Source organism: Physeter macrocephalus, chromosome 11 (assembly GCF_002837175.3).
Source record: "Physeter macrocephalus isolate SW-GA chromosome 11, ASM283717v5, whole genome shotgun sequence".
NCBI lineage: Eukaryota > Metazoa > Chordata > Mammalia > Artiodactyla > Physeteridae > Physeter > Physeter macrocephalus.
Window position 1 is genome coordinate 136,603,258 of NC_041224.1, and position 22,081 is coordinate 136,625,338.

The window sequence follows — 22,081 nt, forward strand, 5'->3', positions numbered from 1 at the left end:
ACTAGAGAAAGCCTGTGCACAGCAACAAAGACCCAACACAGCCAAAAATAAATAAATAAAATTTGAAAACAATTTTAAAAACTACAAAGAGGTACCACGTCACACCAATTAGAATCATCATCATAAAAAAGTCTACAAATAACAAATGCTAGAGAGGGTGTAGAGAAAAGGGAACTCTCCTACACTGTTGGTGGGAATGTAAATTGGTGCAGCCACTATGGAAAACCATATGGGGGTTCCTCAAAAAACTAAAAATAGAGTTGCCATGTGATCCAGCAATCCCACTCCTGGGCATATATCAAAACTAAAAATAGAGTTGCCATGTGATCCAGCAATCCCACTCCTGGGCATATATCTGGACAAAACGGTAATTCAAACAGATACATGCAACTCTATGCATAGCAGCACTATTCACAATAGCCAAGACATGGAAACAACCTAAATGTCCATCGACAGATGAATGGATAAAGATGTGGTACATATATACAATAGAATACTACTCAGCCACAAAAAAGAATGAAATAATGCCATTTGCAGCAAAATGGATGGACCTAGAGATTATGATACTAAGTGAAGTAAGTCAGAAAGACAAATACCATATGATATCACTTATATGTGGAATCTAAAATATGACACAAATGAACTTATCTACAAAACAGACTCACAGACGTAGAGAACAGACTTGTGGTTGCCAAGGGTGCGGGGGGGTTGGACTGGGAGTTTGGGATTAGCAGATGCAAACTATTATATACAGAATGGATAAACAACAAGATCCTACTGTATAGCATAGGGAACTATATTCAATATCCTGTGATAAGCCATAATTGAAAAGAATATGAAAAAGTATATATATATGTGTGTGTGTGTGTGTGTGTGTGTGTATGACGGAACACTTTGCTGTACAGTGGACGTTAACACAACAATGCATGAATAAATCAACTATAGTTCAATAAAATAAAATTTTAAAATATTATCAGAGTTAGAAAAGAGGTAGAAAGTCAAAGGTAAAAAATAATGGGCTTATAACTGAACAATATGAAGAGATACTTGACTTTTTTCAAGTAGGGATTTCATAAGGAGATGGACAGTCAACTACTTGAAGCCGAAGTCTTCAAATTGAAGCATGAGAGAATAAGATTGGACATGAAGTGCCAGAATGACAAAAGACTCAGAGGAGTCACCAAGGAAGTCTCTACAACCTCCATCCTCAGGGCTTGAAGAATAGAGATAGATGTTCCAGGGAAGCCCTGTCAGATAGAAATATAATGTAAGCATACACAATTTAAAATTTTCTAGTATTAAAAGAAAAGTAAAAAGGAGGTAAAATTAATTTTAATGATATATTTTATTTAATCCATTATATCATTATATTATTATTTCAACTTGTAAGCAGTAAAAATTACTGATGAAACATTTTACATTTTCTTTGTATTAAGTCTTCAAAATACAGGGTGCACTTCAGACTACCCAAGGCAAGCTACAGATTCAGTGTAATCTATATCAAAATACTAATGGCATTTTTCACAGATCTTAAACAAATAATTAAAAAATTTGTATGGAAACAAAGAAAACCCCAAATGGACAAATCAATCTTGAGAAAGAAGAACAGAGCTGGAGGAGTCATGCTCCCTGACTTCAGACTATACTACAAAGATACAGTAATCAAAACAGTATGGTACTGGCACAAAAATAGATGCATAGATCAATGGATCAGAATAGAGAGTCCAGAAATAAACCCACACACATATGGTCAATTAATATACAACAAAGGAGGCAAGAATATACAATGCAGAATAAACAGTCTTTTCAATAAGTGGTGCTGGGAAAACTGGACAGCTACGTGTGAAAGAATGAAATTAGAACATTCTTTAATGCCATATACAAAAATAAACTCAAAATGGATTAAAGACCAAATGTAAGACCAGAAATGATAAAACTCCTAGAAGAAAACATAGGCAGAACACTCTTTGACATAAATCACAGCAATACTTTTTTGGATCCATCCCCTGAAGCAAAGGAAATAAAAGTGAAAATAAATAAATAGGACCTAATTAAACTTAAAAGATTTTGCAGAGCAAAGAAAACCACTGACAAAATTAAAAGACAACCTACTGAATGGAAGAAAATATTTGCAAATGATATGACCAATAAGGGGTTAATTTCCAACATATATAAACAGCTCATACAACTCAACATCAAAAGAACAACCTGATTTAAAAATTGGCAACATTTTTCCAAAGAAGAAATGCAGATGGCCAACGGGCACATGAAAAGATGCTGAACATTGCTAATCAACAGGGAAATGCAAATCAAAACCACAATGAGATATTATTACCTCACACCTGTCAGAATGGCTATCACCAAAAAGAACACAAATAACAAATGTTGGTGAAGATGTGGAGTAAAGGGAACCCTCTGTTGGTGGGAATGTAAATTGGTGCAGCCACTGTGGAAAACAGTATGGAACTTTCTCAAAAACTAAAAATAGAACTACTATGTGACTCAGAAATTCCACTGCTGGGTATACATCCGAAAAAACCAAAAATGCTAATTTGAAAAGATACATGCACCCCAATGTTCATAGAAGCATTATTTACAATTGTCAAGGTATGGAAGTAACCTAAGTGTTCATCAACAGAGGAATGGATAAAGAAGATGTGGTACATATATACAATGGAATACTACTCAGCCATAAAAAAGAAAGAAATTTTGCAACAACATGGGTGGACTTGGAGGGTACTATGCTAAGTGAAATAAGTCAGAGAAAGACAAATACTATATGATATTACTTATATGTGGAATCTAAAAAATACAACAAATGAGTGACTATAATAAAAAAGAAACAGGGCTTCCCTGGTGGTGCAGTGGTTAAGAATCCACCTGCCAATGCAAGGGACACGAGTTCAAGCCCTGGTCCGGGAAGATCCCACATGCCACGGAACAACTAAGCCCATGCGCCACAACTACTGAGCCTGCGCTTTAGAGCCCATGCGCCAAAACTACTGAAGCCCATGCGCCTAGAACCCATGCTCCACAACAAGAGAAGCCACCGCAATGAGAAGCCCGCGCATTGCAACGAAGAGTAGCCCGTGCTCGCTGCAACTAGAGAAAGCTTCCTCGCAGCAACGAAGACCCAATGCAGCCAAAAAATAAAAATAAATAAATAAAATTTTAAAAAAGAAGCAGACTCAGATATGTGGAACAGACTAGTAGTTACCAGTGGGGAGAGGGAAGGAGAAGTGGCAGTACAGGGCTAAGGGATTAAGAGGTACAAACTATTATGTATAAAATAAGCTACAAGAATATCTTGTACAACACAAGGAATGCAGCCAATATTTTATAATAACTATAAATGGAGTATAACCTTTAAAAATTGTGAATCACTATACTGTACACCTGTAATGTGCACAATATTATACATCAACTATACTTCAATAAAATTTTTTTTTTTAATCCAGGGTGTACTTTACCACTGACAGCACATCTCAACTTGGACTAGCCACAGCTGAAATGCTCAGAGGCCATGTGTGGCTGGTGACTACTGAATTGGCTAGCACAGGGCTGGAGACATTCAGATGGGGAAGGCGGGTGGGAGGGCACAGATGACCTCAGCAGGTCCCTCCAAGCTCCCTATATTTAGCAAATTGCCACCTGACACAAGACAACCCTCATGCATTCCACTAGGTATACAGCCTTTCTTTTAAAGTTGCTCTGGGAGATGAAGAAAGCACCAGTTCTAACTTTCTCATCAATACCTTTTCAGCAAACACCCGGCATGTTTTAAATTATGAACATGCTTAGGATGAAGATAAAAATCTATTCATTAAGCCCAAGGAACTAAAGAGGCACTGGCAAGAAGCAAAAGGGCCTGAAGTGAAGATGGATCTATGTCCAACGCCAACACTGATCACACATAGCCAGTGTATACCCTGAAAAATGTATGTTTAAAAATAAAATTTGGGAACAACCTTTAATACAAATCCTTGAGGCTGAGGAACTCCCTAGCTTTTTGCGAGGTTACTTTCCTGTTTGGATAGTCTACCCTTCCACGAAAGGTCAGCCTAGAAAAAGATTAGGAACAAAAACAAAATTTATCAATAAATAGGACTCAGAGTACAAACTAAACCTGTCATCTCCAGGCAAGCCCTCTCGGGCAGGGATTAACCTGGGATCCAGAGGAGGAACAAGCACAGCAAAGAGGCTGCTGACCCTTGGTCCCTTCCAGGCCTGAAAAGGTGTTTTCTCTATCCTCGGGACAGAGCTTGGATGCTGTGGGGCTGTGGCATGGCCATGAAGACAGCTGTGACTTTTGTTTACTGCCTCTGGGAACATGGAAATACGATGGCCTCCTGAGGGCTAACTACACCTACTGGATCAAACTGTTCCTGCCACTGCTCAGCTGCCATGCTGAGGGCTAACAGTACTGGATGTTTTCTGTGTCCCAGGGACTCTTCTAAGCTCTGTGCATGTAATTCCTCGTTTAATCCTCACACGAAGCTTATGACACAGGTCCTATTACAGCCTTACTTTACGGATGGGGACACAGTGGCACAGAGAGGTCAAGTAACTTGCCCCAGGTCCCGCAGCTAGGGAGGTGGAAGAATGGGGGTATGCAAATTAGCATAAAGATACATAATGACTATCATACTAGAAGAGCCTGGCTATAAGCTAAATATATTAATACTTATAATACATACATAATTATACACTACATATATAATTATATACTACACATGTAATTATAGAATACATTAAAATATAATTGTATAATATATAGTTACACATACAATTTCAAAAAAATTTTTTTAAATTAAAGAAGAAAAAGTTTGGCCGCACCCCATGGCATGTGGGATCTTAGCTCCCCGACCAGGGATCCACCCCGCACCCCCTGCATTGGAAGATGGAGTCTTAACCACTGGACTGCTGGAGAAGTCTCTAAAATGTTTATATGTACATTATATTTACTAATATAATAATGTAAAAAAATTTTAAGAATACATGGATCGGTAGAAGAGTTGGGTCGGCTATGGAAGTGTAGAAAAAAAGAAGGTACAGAGGACAATGTACCTTTTGTGGTTTTAAAATATGTCCACTATGTCTTTGTCAGTCCTCTCCAAAAGGTGGAGCCAATCAACTCCCTCTGAGAGCAGGCTGGGGTTAATGAGTCATTTCTATCAAATAGAATGTAGCAGAAGTGACAGTGCGTGACTTCATGGATTAGAAGAGGCACTGCAGCTTTGATCTTGCTCTCTCTTGGGGTACTCACTCTGGGGGAAGCCAGCTGCCATGCTGCGAGGACTCTCAAGCCACCCAGTAGGGACGGAGGTCTGGATGGTAAGGAACTAAGCCCTGCTGCCCGCAGCACCAACTTGGAAGCAGAACTCTTAGCCTCCGTGAAGCCTTCGGGTGACTACACTCCAGAGAACATCTTGAGGGGCCCTGCGTTGTATTCCTGAGCCAGAGAAACTGTGTGTTATCACACAGTTTATTGATAACTGTGTGTTATCACACAGTTTATTGATAACTGTGTGTTATCACAACATGTTTATTGTTGTATTAAGCGTCTACGTTTGGGATAAAGATAACTGATACACCTATCTAAGTACCCCTCTAGGGAAAAGGAAGTTTTAGCCCTTTGGCTTCTAGTAATTCAGTCCTTAGTGCAAGGTAATTCCCATTCTGAGCTGTACTCATGAAGCTAACCTGTTGCCACTAAACATTCCCCTCACTTATCTTCTCTCATCCTGGTTATCCACTCACCAAACAACCTTTGGACTATGATTTAGCTCCCCAGGTACCTTTAGGGAGAGGATGAACTGATCATACAGACAAGGGATTTCTAGATTCTGTGATGATGATTTTTCAGGGCAACTTAATAAATGGTTTCTGATTATGATTTGGCTTCCTGTGGAGGCCTTCCTGTGCTGATTATATGGACTTTGAGAATATCTAGTCTCTCTGGCTCCTTTGAGGACATAAGGTCCCTCCTTATGGCAAATTAATCAGCCAGCACTGATAGGCTGAATCAATCTCTCAGGGGGAGTATCCCCAGAGCACTGACGAGAGTGAGAATCTCCACCTTAAAACAGAAGACAGGCCCTGCATGCGGGGACTTGGTATAGGAATGGCAGGTCCTGCCCAGCTGCCCACTGGCCTTCTTTGTGTCATCCACACCACCTTCCAGGCAGAAGAAGCCTTTACTGAGTTGTGTATTCAAGGAATTCTCCTTACGGGGGAAGACCCAGGAATCCTCAAAATGTTCAACTAATCGATCACTTCTGTGATGCAGTTTCTATCATTATCCACCCCAATATCACTCTAGTCGGTAGACAGCCTAGAGAACGGAAGTCCAAGAACAATAAGGTTCAATGATGCCAACTCACCTCTATTACTTTCTCTGAATATTTTCTTTATTATTTCTCTGGATAAGCAGTAGAATAAGACTTTTCTGGATGTTTTATGTGGGTAAAAGCTAATTATTTATAATTTATAAACCAGTGACACAGGAGTAGTAAAAAAAATCTTGAAAGAGCTATAATTAAAGACCATGAGGATTAAGAAGCTGTCCCAGTGATTCTTGGAGTGACAAAGAATGTGTTTAAATACCAAGTCTGATAGCTAGTGGGAAGCAGCCGCATAGCACAGGGAGATCAGCTCCGTGCTTTTCGACCACCTAGAGGGGTGGGATAGGGAGGGTGGGAGGGAGGGAGACGCAAGAGGGAGGAGATATGCGGATATATGCATATGTATAACTGATTCACTTTGTTGTAAAGCAGAAACTAACACACCATTGTAAAACAGTTATACTCCAATAAAGATGTTTAAAAAATAAATAAATAAATAAATATGAAGTCTGGTATTATTACTACACAATGGTATGTCAATGTTTAAGGGCTCCAGTTGTTAGTAAATTACCTTTAAACTGTTATTTTATTATACCCTTGTTTTCAGTTTAACAACATTTACCATAAAAGAGTTTCTCACAAGTGTATTTAGGTAATTTGCTCATGCGAGAAATGGCTGGAAATTAAATGCACACATACAAGAAGTACTGGTTAAATAAATGCGCTAAAAGGCAGGAATACAGTGGGCCTGAAATGGTCAAAAGCTCCCTGGAAGATGTATTACAAACTCAATCCTAGACACATCATGTAATAAAGGCTTCTAACTGCAGTGCATCTTCGCACAAATCAGGGACTGAAGGACTCTGGGAATACCACACGCCATGCATTTGGTAGGGATGGGAGCTGAAAGGGCACCTAAAAAGTCAGGGGGAAATGGCAAAAACCAACATGGCAAACAGTGGGATTCCTGTGTTGGCACCTGTGTTTGCCTACTGTCTCCCAAGGGATCGTCTTGAGCTAGAGATGGCTAAAGAAACATCCCAGTAATTTGGTGGAGCCCTGCAAGAGATGTGGATTAGACCAGTTGTGATGGGGGACCCCAGATAACATGGAAGTGGTGCTGCAAGTGGTGCTTTGAGCAGATGCAAAGGATTGAGAAGATAGAAACCTCCTCCCAATTTTCAAGGAGGGTGATTGCTGGCTGGCGGTCCCTTCATGCCCTTGTGTACTCTCCCCCAACATCGAATCTGAACAATTGTATGTGACCAACAGAGTGTGAGGGAGGTGTTCTGAGATTAGGTCATAAAAGGCATTGCAGCTTGCACCTCACTCTCTTGGTTCACTCGCTCTGGCGGAAGCTATAGCCACTCCAGTTATGAAGACACTCAGGCAGCCCCAGGAGAGGCCGCTGTATGGGGAGGAACCCAGGCCTCCTGCTAACAGTCAGCACCAACTTGCCAGCCATGTGAGTAAGCCACATTGGAAGTGGATTCTCCAGCTCTAGTCAATATCTTGATTGCAACCTTGCCAGAGACTTTAAGCCAGAGCCACCCAGCGAGGCCATCTCAAATTTCTGACCCTCAGAAAACTGCGAGATAAACGTTATTATGTGAAGCCATTAAGTTTTGGGGTAATTTGTCATATAGCAATAGTTCATTAGTACAGGGAGCTTCATGTTATTTGGTAAAAAGAATCACTCAAAAATGCTGCTGCCCCTTGAGTTCACTAGAAAAGGCAGGGATCTACATAGTGGACTCCATAGCCCATTATAACCACCAGCGATTTCTCTGAAAGTACGATGGTGGTTAGGGGCTGGTCATTCATAGGCACCTGACCGTCCTCAAAGAGCAAGAACCAGACACCTCTGGCCCCAACAGATACCTATAATAATCCCTTACTGCTCCCAAGTGATCTTGTCGTCTCTTCAATGGGGACTTTCCATCTTGGTCCCTTTTCTCCTGGGTACCAGCATGGCTGGGAAATCCAGGAGGTCTCCTTTGCTCCTGAAGGACCCAGGTCAGCAGTAACTAGTCCTGAAATCTCAAGTTAGGGTTGGGATTCACCTTCAGGCTTCTGACCTCCTCCTGGCAATGGCTAACTCTCATAGGTCTGAGGCTGCCCCACCCGAGGGCACATAAGACAGGCCACCTCCCCCTACCACTTGCCTCAGTCCTGACTTCTGGCCTGACGAGTATGCAGACAACTCCTACAGTTGAATCTCCAGCACAGGTTAACAAGTCCCAAACTGAACTCTTGCTTTCACTCTCACTGGACCTGTGCCTTTGGTCTTCTTTTCTATCTCAGCAAATGGCTTTTCCATCTTCCCAGTAGTTCAGGTGGAAACCTTGGAGTATCCTTGACTACTTTCATCTGTCAGCAAATCCTATGTGCTGGATCTTCAAAATATATCCAGAATCTAACTAGCAATATAATAAGCAGAATGATCTTTTTATACGAGAAGATAGGTCATGTCACTTCTCTGATCAAACATTCCAATGGTAAAAGCCATAGGACAGACTATTAGCCCCTCTGTGATCTAGCCCACCCCCTACTACTGTCCCTCATTCATGTCAGTCCATCCTGGTTCCCTTGCTGTTCCTTTACATGCCAGACCTGGGCCTACCTCCCAACATTTGCACCTGCCTGGAACACTCTTTCCCCAGACCCACAGCCAGCCTCCCTCAGTTCCGTCTTTGCTCACATGTTACCTTCTTAGTGAGACCTTCTCTGTGCACACTCTTAAACTGCCCACATCGCCCCCTCACCCTACACTCCCTATCCCCCTGTCCTGCTTTATTGTTCTCCACAGCCCTTATCATGTGACCTGCTGTGTACCACACTCAGTTTCCATCTTCCTCTACTAGAATATAAGCTTCATGAGGGTAGTGATTTGTCTCCATTTTCCCTTGCATTACCATTTCCTTATTAATCACGTTTTTAAATGACTATATAAAATTGTCCCCAGGCATTTTGTTTGATAGTTTATTAGACTTTGGGATTTCTTACTCAAAATCTGAGGTCCTTCCTAGAAATTTCCTTTAAACAAAGACTGATGGACTGGGTGACCTGCAAGCAATAGAAGGTACCAACGGTCACCCCAAAAACTGTTCAGCCACCTCTTTCTTGTTTGACTCTGTGGAATTCTGATTAATTTTAGCTTTAACGTCAAATAGAAACAGGAATATGTAAAAAAGGAAAATAAAATGATTAGCTCAGTTTTCAAAATCTTCACTACATCCCCCATTTCAATATTCTATTTAGGATGGAAAATTTCCCCAAGTGCTAGAAAACAAAAGCATAATGGGAGCTTTTCCTGCTTGTAACTGACACCAATTAATCTTCATGATAAAGATTTGTTAGGCTGAGACAGCAGAATTAAATGCATTTAATACGACTCTTTTGCAAACATCTGTTGAAGAAAGAGACAAAACCAATGCCAATAGGGCTGTGTTAAGGCTGTGGCGTGTCCAAATTTTTTTGGCCATAAGTGATTATGTTATAATAAAACCTCATAGGAACGGGCCTCCTAAGAGTCATATAAATTAGAGATGAAGAAAACGTTACCTTACTCTTGACAAATGCAAGACAAATCTTTGCAAACCACATTCGGCTAGTTTTTTTATACCCAAAACCCCTCCGAGGAGAGGCGTTAAATGTTCCCAAAGCAGGAAGCTTTCCCAGTCGCTAATCTTCAGTGCCCCTCTCGCCCTCCCAGACCACCACTGACAAACCCCACATACCACAAAATGACTCTCCAATCATATTTCAAAATAATGAATTAGCAATCCTCACGCTGACCTTGCAGAAGAGAAAAACAGGCTTTGCACTCCTGCGCTTAGATTCAGGCTAAGCAGCACTGGAAATGAGAGCGTGAAAAGAAGTACACTGTGGTCCAGGTACTTCAAATCTGTACAGATTTGAAATGAGATTTGTTACCGAAGAAGAACTCCAGGACCAAAGTCCCTGGCAATGTCCAGACAGAGTCAACCAAGGAGTGTCAGGAGCAATATAAACAAGGCCAAATCCCAAAGGAATAGTCTGTACTCCATCCAGCAGACCCAACTGAACAACAGCCACTTCACACAATAGGTTTGTAAACCTCACAAGTCTGGCAAGGGCCAGAGTGAACCACCTCTGACCATGTGGAGACGTATTATGTCTTGAAATGAGTCTGGACTATTGAGTCACCAGGTCCCACACTTTCTAAAATAATGAGGAAGTTGCTCGACAAAATTTCCCATCTTGAGAGATGGGAATCCAAAGTGTGAGCGTGAATGTGGGAACCCTGGGATGCGTGTAAATATTGTCACCAAGGAACAGCACACACATATGCCCAAAATACCCATGTTGGAAAAGTTGATAGTAACATGTTTGCATCATTCCCTTAGGTAGGAATTCTTAAATACATGTACAAGTTATTCGGCAGAGGATAGAATGGACACATTTGTGAAAGCAGGATATTTGAATCCATGGTCACAAATTAACTGTTAATGTATTTGAAAAGAAGGACCTGGTTAACCGCCCAAGGACAGAGTTGGGTGACTAACCCTAGGACGGAGCCAATCTCACCCTCTGGTCCTCACTACCCACAGCCCTGCAGAGGGAGTTAGAAGCATACCTCCCTTCCTGGGAGTTAGAACCACACCTCCCTTACTGGATCTCTTGAGCTATTAGCCAACTCCAGGAATTTATGCAAAGGCAAGCAGAAAAGGCAGGTTATTTTCACCTCTTACTTGTGCGCTGAACTCATGTTCAGGTTAGTAGGTCTGTCGAGGCAATGACACAGAATAAGACTTTTCAGATTTTTTGAGAAGGAGGGCTACTTTTTAATTTCTGAGGTTCTCCCGGGCAGTGGGGTCTGAAGCAGAAAAGGGTGGTAAAGGATGTAATTCTCTAATCAGAGATGAGAGGCCATTTCCCTCCTCTGGGCTTCTCACTATGAAATTAAACAGAGCCACAGGCCAGTGGCTGGGCCAGAATCGGCAGGACTGGCCGGATGAGGGCACTCTGCTTTCGGAGACTTTGTGGGACTGCTGCAGGAGAAGACAAGAGCTCAGAGCCCATAGTTATAATGTCTGTGGACAAGGGCCTCTTGCTTCCTGAGTCTCAAACATACCGTCTAGAATTCTAAACCAAAGGAAGACACGAAAACAGTGAGAGGACTTAGGCCACACTAGTCTAGAGCAGGGAGTGACAGCAACGGCCTGTTTTGTTTTAATCTGGCTTTATGCCACCACCTTTGGAGGTGGATGTATTTATCCACTGGATATTTATCTTTGGTCCCTATCAATGTATATGGCCTGGTTCTAGGATCCCTCTTTTTCAGTGGTGTGTGCAGGGTCAGAGATAGCCATGGGAAAAGTTTTGTACCGCATAGAGAAGACTGTGATACAAAGGATTTGGAAAGAATCAGACCAGAGGGGTAGAGAAATACTTTAAAGAGCTCTCCATTTATAGAACAGGCAACTCTGTAAGGAGTAAAATCTATTTTCTAAAGTAACTCCAGAACCTCCAGCAGACCTCCAGCCAGCATCTGACACTTTATTTACTAGAAAAACATGAAGAGCTTAATCAGATACAACTATACCAATAGAGACTTAACCTTGGCTGTTCAAATCCTAAGAGACTATTATTTATCATTAAATATTCTTTGCTATAGATATGCCCTGTATACATCCACACTTGCTCCCTCCCGCCCCTGCCATTATCCATGACATGGTTTAGGAATTTCCCTCCTTCCTTGAATCCTGTTGACCTACTCTGGCCCTCTCTGCTTCTCTACCACACTGTCTACCTCAGTGACATACGATACTCTTTCTCCTCCATTAGACCGTGGGCTCCTTGAGGGCAGGGCCAGTGCCTCCCACTTAAGTCTCTACTGTTTGTTTGCCAAGGACAGTGCTGATCACACATGCTTGCTGGACCAGACTGGAGAAAAGACACATGCACTTTTCTATCACAGCTGATGATGCAGATCTGGCTTCGTCTGTCTCTGGTTAGGGTGCTAAGTGTCCATAGTAGAAATCTCTGGACCAAGGCAGAATGGTGAGGGGACACTGTACCCCAACAGAAGGGGAGGTCTGGCCTCTCTTCTGGACCTGGAGGTCTGGACCTCTCCCAAGGTCCTATCCACTGAGAGCCCTTCCCACCCACCCACCCACCTACACACACACACACACACACACACACACACACACACACACACTCACGTGGGGAAGCCGAGCCGCCTGGAGACTCGGACCCCGAGATGCAGATTACAAGTACCTAAGATGGGCTCAGTTGTCTTGGCGCTCCTTTCTGAGGTATTCACTTCCAAGAACTGTAGGAGTACCAGGTGCTCTAAGTAACTTGAGGAAAAGGAAAAGAAAGATAATAAAGCATTGAGAGCACAGATTCCAGCTGTATTGTTTGGGTCTGGATCTCGACCTTCCATTTAGTTAGCTGTGTGACCTTGGGCAATTCTGTACACTTCAGGGCCTCATCTGGAAGATGGAACACTTCATAGGATTGCTGTGCTGTTTGAATTATTTAATCTGTGTAAAGCATGGAGACCACTGTCTGGCCCACCGTGAATGTTCTCTAATTGTTAGCAACAGTCCCCATTATCTGAGGAACGAGGCTAAGGCTCCATGGACCCCTCCCCTACAGGCTGGGGAAGGGGGAGGAGGGGAGAACAGGAGAGCCAAAAAGACCTAACACACTGGTTCTCCAAATGTAGGGGGCTGCACACCTGGGAACTTGTTAGAAATGCAAATGTGGGACCCCTAGATCTACTGAATCGAAAACTTTGTAATTAAAAACCCCTTCAGGTGATTCGTATCCAGGCTTAAGTTTGAGAACCCCTGGTCAAAGGAACTAAGAGAAAATCGTAGCCTCCTTGGTTAAGGCAGCTCCAATTTCCAGCTCTGGGATGATCAGCAAGTTAAGGCTGGTGGGAAACCGGGTGGGAAAACTAATTTCTTACCAGGAGAAGGGCTGAGAGGAATCAATTCAAAGGGCAAAAGGAATCTATTTTTAAGAGGAAGTTGCTGGATTAAAAAATTAACCAACAAATAAGCCAGCAAGATGCCATAATATTTCCAGGATAGGGCTGATTCTCAGTTTTCTATTCATAGCCATCTAGCCAGATAAAAGGGGTGATAGCGCCTTCTAAGGCTACATAGGGGAGCCACGATTTGGCCCATGTGGGTTTTAAGAGTGTTGTCAGAACAAGAAACAAAGTCTGACCAGGCCTGGGATGGCTCATGAATACAAAGAAGGTGAAAATTCCTGTTTTAAAGCATTGTTACCATAGAATCACGCCTTCACAAGCCACCCCCTCATCTTCCCAGAGTTCTGTGCGGTCCCAAGGAGGAGGGTGGAGAGGGGTCTGCAGGAGACCCAGAGGAGCCTGGACCACAAAGCCAGGGCATTACCTCTAAACGGTTGCTCCGGAGAGCCTTTAGTGAAGAAGTTATCAACTCACGGGTCTGACAATGAACCACGAGACACATGTAGCAACAGGAGCAAAATTCTCTTGATTAGAGAACGATGATATTTTGCTGAGTTTGGGAGGGAGGGCGCAGACGCTTTACAGGTTGTATCGAGCTGAACACATTACACTTGAACCAGATGTTAGGTGAAAAAGTTGTCAGTTGATGGGATTATCATGTAAGGGATTACTCCATCTCCTCCCTCTCCACTTTGTCCTCTGCCTTTTCTTTCCTCCTCTGGTGTCCACTGGGCACAGATCAGCATTATTGAGTGTCCAGCTGGGTATTGTGATGTCAGAGGCATCACCCAGAGTGGATGATGCCTGAGGAGACTAGTAGCCCAGCCCTGTTTGGGGACACAGGCCTGATTTGAGCTCCCGTGACACCAAGCTCCCTCCATCTACCTGATCACATCTCACATCTCCTACATCTCCGGAAGTCCTTATCCTCCCCTCCCAAAACCAATATGGTGCTTCAGGGAAACTGAGGCACAGAGAAGCTCACCCAAGGTCAGACAGCCATACCCTAGTATGGCCATGAACAGTGCCAGAGCTTCCTGACCACTTGTCCACACCAGTCCAGGGGACCTGGCTGCCTTTTATAGAAAGTTTCCACACACCTTCTATTCCTAACCCTGATCACAAGCAACGCCAGTCCACATGCCTCTGAAGCACCAGCAGACTCTGTGTCACAGCCTTAGTAACGTGTCTCATTTAGGACCATGAGCACAACTTGTTTGCACGGGACACTGAATTCCTGATAGTCTTCCTGGGCTGCTTTTTTGTTTTTATTTCAAACACGGCTAACCACTCAGGCCTTTTATATATCAAGAACGCTGACTTAATTCTCCAAGAAAAATGAGCAGTTTTACCACACACAACTGTTCTTGGTCAGCCCCAAGGTGCCAAGAATGTCAAGAGTTTGCAGTTTGAGGGTAGGAAGAATACTTCGTTCCTAATGGCCCATGGTGAAGCAGGACCCAACTAACAAGTATTTGTTTTTATTTTGCAAGCTAACAGTAACAGTACTGATAAAATGAAAGAATCTAATAAATAGATAATCTAATAAATAAATATATATGTGTACAGATACACACACACATAAACACACATATATGTATTTTAAAGTTACCAGGATGTCTTGATGGAGATCTAAAATGGGTAGAGCCTTTGGAAGAAAAGGAAGCAAGACCCTCAGAATAAGATCTGCATGTGAAGGTGAAGAACAGATACATAACCTTCAGTACATGGCTTGTTCTACTAATCACTGAACAGATTCCAGTACCTAAATAAAGCCTCAGAAAGCACACATATGGGAAGAACTAGCTCATTTATAAAACAACTGATGGGCCAAGACAGGGAGCGCTCACCAGCCAATAAGGTGACTTGGTTTCTCAACATGCATTTTAACTGTGTAGTAAATAAAATAAAACTCCATTGTAAAAGAGCCCCAGTGTCCCCCATGTGATCCGTCTTTGCTGCCTCCTCATGTGACCGGCCTCCCAATTTAGAGCGTAACCAACTCCCAATGACCTGTAATAACACCATTCCCAAATTAGAGCTCTCAATTTGACTTGGCCTCGGTCCCTCCCTCAAAGCAAAATAAAGCATCCGTTTTCTTTTTTTCACATTCATAATACTCTCCTTTTGGAGTTGCCAACTCAAACCCTGTTCCAGTCAGATTGAGCCCTTCCTCTATTTTTTTTTTTTTTTTTTTCTGGTTAGCCAAAGAGCCTGATGGAAAAACACCAAGAGCAAAAACAAAAACAAAATCAGATGAAAATTCCAAGTAAGTGACATTCAGCTGGAAAAGCGATGATTCACATGCAAATAAAAATCTCCCTGAATTCACTGTTATATGACGCAAGCCCCTGGCTTCAACATAAAAAGGGCAGAATGAAATCACCCACAATTAAACTCACTGTGGAATACTGGAATTCTCTGGCTAGGCCTCCCCAATTAATGATAAGAAAACCCCCAACCGTAACAGAATGAAGCTAATTGTGCTGGATCCCAGGGCATCCCCACCTCAGCTGACATTCACTGCCGGATATTCCCCAATCCAGCTTTCTCCACCTTCCCTCAGCCCCGACCTGGACCAGCATAGCCTACATGAAGATGGGGCTCCGGTCTCCCAGCGGCAGCCCTCCTTTCCGGGAAGACATCAGGGGATTGTGCTGAGAACCCTGGCCCTCTCACCCCCACTCACCACTCCCAGATGCTAGTGTGCAAGGGAGCTTTCTTAGGAGCTCTGGGGAGCTCTCCCCAAGACTAAACAGAGCCTTTGTCTGAGCTTCACAGCATCCTCAGCCTCTGATCTCAAGTCCAGCCAGAGATAGTTCAGCAAGTCACCTCCCCTGACCGATAAATAATTTACCATTTCACTTTCCCTTTTTTTCCAGGGGAAAGTTGGTCAGACACCACTTTCTTCTTCTCCAGGTGGTTCCCTTAGGATGCACAGTCCATCTGCCTGAGAATCACAGAATTCTGGAGATGGAAGGGCCCTCAGAGATTCTCTGGCCCTTCCTTTACTAGTTGAGGGCCTCCCACCTTTGTTCCTCCCTGATGGTCACCTGGGCTGAACCTAGCCACGGGGAGCCCACTTCCACCATCAAAGAGAGCTAGAATTATCGAAGCCCTAATCCATCTCTCTGCAACTTCTTTCCATTCAACAAAGGTCAGTTTTTCTGAAACTACAAAGAATAAATCTACAGATACTTGTACACTCGTGTTCATAGCAGCGTTATTCACAATGACCAAAAGCAACCCCCAAATCCATCAACAGAAAATAGAGGATGGATAAACAAAATGTGGGTCATGCATACACTGGAATATCATTCAGCCTCTAAAAGGAAGAAAATTCTGACACATGCTACAACATGAATGAATCTTGAAAACATGCTAAGTGTAAGAAGCCCCATACAAAAGACAAATATTGTATGATTCCACTTAGATGAGGTACCTAGAATAGGCAAATTCATAGAGACGGAAAGCAGAATAGTGGTTACCAGGGGTTCAGGGGAGGGAGGATGCTACTGTTTAAACTGTAAAGAGTTTCTGTTTGCGATGATGAAAAAGTTCTGGAAATGGAGAGTAGTGATGGTAGCACAATATTATAAATATAATTCATGTAATAGAACGGCACACATAAAAACTTTTAAAATGGCACATTACAATGAAAAAATACAATAAAAAATCAACTTCCCCTTTCACAAGATAGCCATCCCCCTAAATTTTCTTTTTCAGGCTAAAACTCCCCAGTTCCTTCTAATAATCTTTTTTTTGGGGCCACACGGCACGTGGGATCTTAGTTCCCCCACCAGGGATTGAACCCGCGTCCCAGCTGTAGAAGTGCAGAGTCTCAGCCACTGGACGGCTGGGAAAGTCCCATCATCTTTAGATAATATGATTTCTAGACCCCACGGCCTCCTGACCACCATCCTCTTGGTCCAGGGTCGTCAGTGTCTCCCCAGGCACCCAGCTTAACTGCCAATCGAAAGGCTCACAGAACGGGCCCACGGCCTGCCTGTTTTGGCCACTAGGACAGAAAGGTCTAGGTTCAAAACACATGCCCTATCCCACCCCACCCACCCTGCGGCTGCTTCCCCAGGCCCAGATCCATTTCCCAGACAGCTGTGGGCAGCTGCGGCTGAGAAGTGAAACCAGCAGAGGCAACTGGCGGAGGGGTGGGAGTGGGGGCAGTATCCTAGCTGAGCACGCTCTGGCCTTTACACAGATCTCCCTCGTTTCTGTGGGTATCTGGCAGATGAAAACGGGGCCGGCACAGGAGGCGTTTCTCTCCAGGCACTCGGGGATGCCTCTTATCAGCCACCCACCAGAACACACCAGCAGCCTGTGGCCAGCATCACAGGGGGCTCAGCCACCCCGGCTAGACCAGCCTCGCTGGGCTTGAAGCACTCGCCCCTATCGGACCATCTGGAAAAGGTTTGAAAGTTTGAGGCAGGGAAAGATCCCTTTTGCATTTTAAAGGATGTTGAAACTGAGCAGCCTGGGTGTTGGTCTGATTCCACAAGTGAGTAATCCATTTCCTGAAAGTAAACTGCTCACCCTTTGGAAGTGGACCAGGGATTTTGGGGTGCCATTTGAAGTGTCACTAGCTGGGTAAATATTTACTGGCACAAGCCATGGAGCTTTTCTAGGAATGTCAGTTAATTTACTAAATTAATGGCCCTTAAGGTGGCACCCTTAAAAAAAGTTAATTTGTCTTTTATAATGGGTGAGCAGTTTATGCCTGGGACGGGGTATTGGGGGAAGGGTGCTTCTCTGACTGCTTAGAATAACCACATATAAATTAAAACCAGGCCTGACTTTAAAGTCTCTACCTTCTAACTTTTCTTGACTCCTGATTTTCTATTAAAATCTGAGCCAATGATGGGTTGACTTTGGAAAACTCTGTTTTCTCTGCCAATAATTTGCCTGGAGTTTCAAATGACAGGATTTGAAAAATCCCTTCTCTGTGAGCCTAGTGGCCTCAGGGATTCCATACAGATCTCCTACATCCCCACTTATTCAAAGACTGTGCGCCTCTGGATATACCTGGAGACATGCCTCCTCTGCTCCTGTGTGGAACAATTTAGACTTTAATCAGGTGGCTTGGAAAAGCCTTTTGCGTTGAAGAATAAAAAAGGTGATTTCTTTTTGGCTCAAATGATCACTTAAACAATCCTCTCAAAAAGACTCCTGTGCCTCCTGCTTCATGAAACAGGCAATCTGCAGGAAGTAATCTAAATTTTCTGATTAAAACTATGCAGACAGAGGAGTGTTTTTGGAGCTCTGCTGGAAGAGGAGGAGTGTGTGTGTGTGTGGTGGCCTCTGAGGTAGGAATAAAGCAAACTGAGAAGCGATTCTCAGTGGAAGAATCATAGAAGTTTACGAAGCTGCTAGAGAAAAGGTCACTCTGGATTCCCAATCTCATGCTCAGCCTACCGCCAGCACTCTTCAACCTCTCTCAGAATGAGCCCTTTTAGTAACGAATTTAGGATCCATATGTGACTGTGTTGGGCTCAGGCATCACCGCCACCCTCGGGGGTCTTCCTAGACAGAAATGGGGGTTTCTGTGACCCTGCCTGAACCCTGGCGTGGTCCTGTGCCTCCGACTGTGCTCTACCTCACAACCACTTGTGCCCGGGTTTTAGGCCAACCCTACAGTATCCTAGAATCAGATGCCATCTACCTGCTATTCCATCCCCATCAGGGGTACCCCAGGAGGGAGACGGCTGTGACTCCAAGAGACTACAACTCTCCCCCAGTGTTCTGGAGCCTGAGCCTGTAAAGGCCAGAGCATCAGCACATACTTCCATCCATGGAGAACCAGGCAGGGTGCTCGCTTGGGTACACAGCTTTCCCCAGCAGGGCCCACCTTTAACAGCACTGCACAGCGGCTGGCGATGGAAGAAAACGATATGCTGGCTGCCAAGAACACACGCTTGGTGATCCAGGTAGCCAGCAATGCTGAAAACGGTGTTTTTCCTTGTTCATTCGTTTCCTTCCTTTCCAACAGGCCTACGTACAAGGCAGCATGGCTTAAACAGAAGTCACCGAATGCCTGAAAAATAGGGCTGGCCTATCCTGTTAGTAGAGTGGAAATTTGCTCTTACTTTATTTCCTTTTATGCTTTAATTTGGCACACATTTATTCTCCGTGGCATTATCTTTCGTATTTATCTTTTGAAGAATGCAGCCATAGTCAGAGTACAGATCCGGAACAGAACATCATGGGATGTTGATTGTGTGCTGAGAAACTCCATCTTCAATACTTTTGGAACAAAAGTAAATGCTTAAAATACAAGTGATGATCAGTAAGCATTAATATCAACAGGGTTACCAGGAGTTGGGAAATGTCAGAGAGATTCACAAGATGAGCCTTCAGTGGGATGAGTGCTGGGATGGGCACTGGATGAGAGTTAGGGGTCCACATATGGTGTGTGTCCCTTGGTTACCATTGGCACCAGCACTCAACAGCCCCCAGGAAACCACCTTATTCTATTTTCTGTGACTCTCTCCTGTACAGACCTGGCCTGGGAGATGGAGAGGTCACAGAAGAGAGCAAATGGACTGACACAGTAGAGACAGGAGGCCGACAGGGAACTGAACAAGCCCCAGCTACTTCTGCTGATTTCTGAGTCCCGGGAATAGGTAGAACTTACAGATGTCTCCCCCTATAAACTCATACCTCAAGATTCTTCCATGCATGCAGTAGGCTCCCTACGACCTCAGACATTAAAGCCCATGTTGGGGGATGAGAAAAGGGCTCCTTCTTCACCCAGGGATTCCTGAACCACACGCCCCTTTAATGGAATACCCACCTCAGGGGTATTCATAATATTCACCCCTGCACTCCCTGTAAGGCCAGTCCTGTGACCAACACTGGATGTCATGATAGCTCTCTTCGAGAGCTCTGCATATTGCATCAGTCATAAATCTTTTTCCACGATCTGGAGCAGTGGTCCGTCACAACTTACTTCTACTGCTTGTCGTTGGGGAGATTTCCAACTCCCACTTTGTTTTTGTGGGGTTTTTTTTGTGGTACGAGGGCCTCTCACCGCTGCGATCTCTCCCGCTGCGGAGCGCAGGCTCAGGACGTGCAGGCCCAGCGGCCATGGCTCACAGGCCCAGCCGCTCTGCGGCACGTGGGATCCTCCCGGACTGGGGCACGAACCCGTGTCTCCTGCATCGGCAGGCGGACTCTCAACCACTGCGCCACCAGGGAAGCCCTCCCACTTTGTTTAAATGTAAGGGAACTGCTGAACTGATCTCCCTGAATATTTTTCACTGGGGGCTCCAGCAAAAAGTGACTAAAAACTTTTCCAAAATCAGCGGTGCCCCACACACATAATGATCAACGTGCACACATAATTATATTTACCTCCTCAACCTCTGGTTATGGATATCTAACATCTGTGGAGGACTTTCTTTAAAAGTTGGCAAAATCTCTGTCTAAACATTATCACATCTAATTTTCAAGACAAGTGTGACTAGGCAGGCGGTGAGAAGCTGAGGCTGGTGGAGGTGAAGCAATGAGCCCCAGGCCCTCTGTGCAGGCTTAATCCCCGCTCCCCAGCCCGGCGCTGCTGTCCTCTGGCCTCTTGCTGTGAGGCTAGGCTAAGGCTTGCTGGAAGAAGGTCTGCACCACTCGGCCTGACCTGTTCACTGTTTTCTTTGTTCTTCTTACGAATGACTCTAAATGTCCTGGATGGACATCAGAAATTTAATAATAGTTTAAGCGCACATCCCAGCATGTCTCCAAAGCAATGGAGAATCAGATTCTAAAAGCAAATAAGACACTGCTTTATTCTCCTTTCTCTGGCTCTGCTGGCAGGGTGTGAGTGAGTTGGGTGTGTCGGGTGGGGGAAAGAGCCTCCAGAACATACCATTATGATTATCTAACAATAACAACACTCTCACTGGCAGCGTCCACTGAAAAGATTAAGAGCATGAGGTTTCTTTTACTCTACATGGCCACAAGCTTCTGAAGTAAAAAACATAAAGTCAAAATATAAACTGCTTCATTAGGTCTCAGTGATGCTGGGCACTTTGATTGAGTTTTCTTTGAACTTTAACATGATGAACTGAAAAATGTGTCGGAACAGAAGTCTCTGGATCTTGTTTCAACTAAATCACTTTTCAATTTGCCAGAAAAGGATATTTAACAAATGTGGCTAAATTTAAGTAACTTAATTTAGTTAACTTTCCCTTAAAATAACCCTATCAAAAAGTAATCATACCCTAAAAAGGCCTCAATACCCGCATTACAACCCTAAACATCACCTCTGCTCACAGGCCGGGGACAAACACTATCCAAGGCTCTCAGCCACAGACCTCAAAATTACACCACCTTTTGGCAAGATGCAACTCCACGGCAGAAGCATTCCAAAGTGAGTGGTGGGGCTTCCCTGGTGGCGCAGTGGTTGAGAGTCCGCCTGCCGACGCAGGGGACGCGGGTTCGTGCCCCGGTCCGGGAGGATCCCACGTGCCACGGAGCGGCTGGGCCCGTGAGCCACGGCCGCTGAGCCTGCGCGTCCGGAGCCTGTGCTCCGCAACGGGAGAGGCCGCAACAGTGAGAGGCCCGCGTACCGCAAAAAAAAAAAAAAAAAAAAAAAAAAAAAAGTGAGTGGTAGTTATTAAGGCCCAATTCTCCACGCATTGTCTTATTAAGTTTTATTTTCTGAGAAGTAACTTTTTTGTTGTCAAACCGAAGAGCTGGCAGTTGTATTAAGACTGTTACTCTTTCACTTGCATAGTTCTTA

General features: G+C 44.0%; 1 protein-coding gene and 1 long non-coding RNA gene across 7 annotated transcripts in view; one reads left to right on the forward strand and one right to left on the reverse strand.

The window, feature by feature from the left end:
- The window catches only part of SAMD4A (sterile alpha motif domain containing 4A), a 105,137-nt gene that overhangs the window by 68,966 nt on the left and 14,090 nt on the right, over nt 1–22,081 (reverse strand). For 2 of the 6 annotated variants that reach the window (XM_028495905.2, XM_028495900.2), the window contains exon 1: nt 15,186–15,231. In XM_028495905.2, the coding sequence (XP_028351706.1) occupies nt 15,186–15,216 (31 nt within the window). In that variant the 5' untranslated portion in view covers nt 15,217–15,231. Of the gene's footprint in view, nt 1–1,052; nt 1,136–12,608; nt 12,793–15,185; nt 15,232–19,433; nt 19,541–22,081 lie in introns of those variants that run through there. The other 4 variants (XM_055088441.1, XM_028495903.2, XM_028495904.2 and 1 more) reach the window with 4 other exon arrangements.
- The window catches only part of LOC129392547 (uncharacterized), a 31,812-nt gene continuing 27,231 nt past the window's right edge, over nt 17,501–22,081 (forward strand). The window contains exon 1 of the long non-coding RNA XR_008618666.1: nt 17,501–17,760. This is a non-coding gene — a long non-coding RNA (uncharacterized lncRNA). The remainder of the gene's footprint in view (nt 17,761–22,081) is intronic.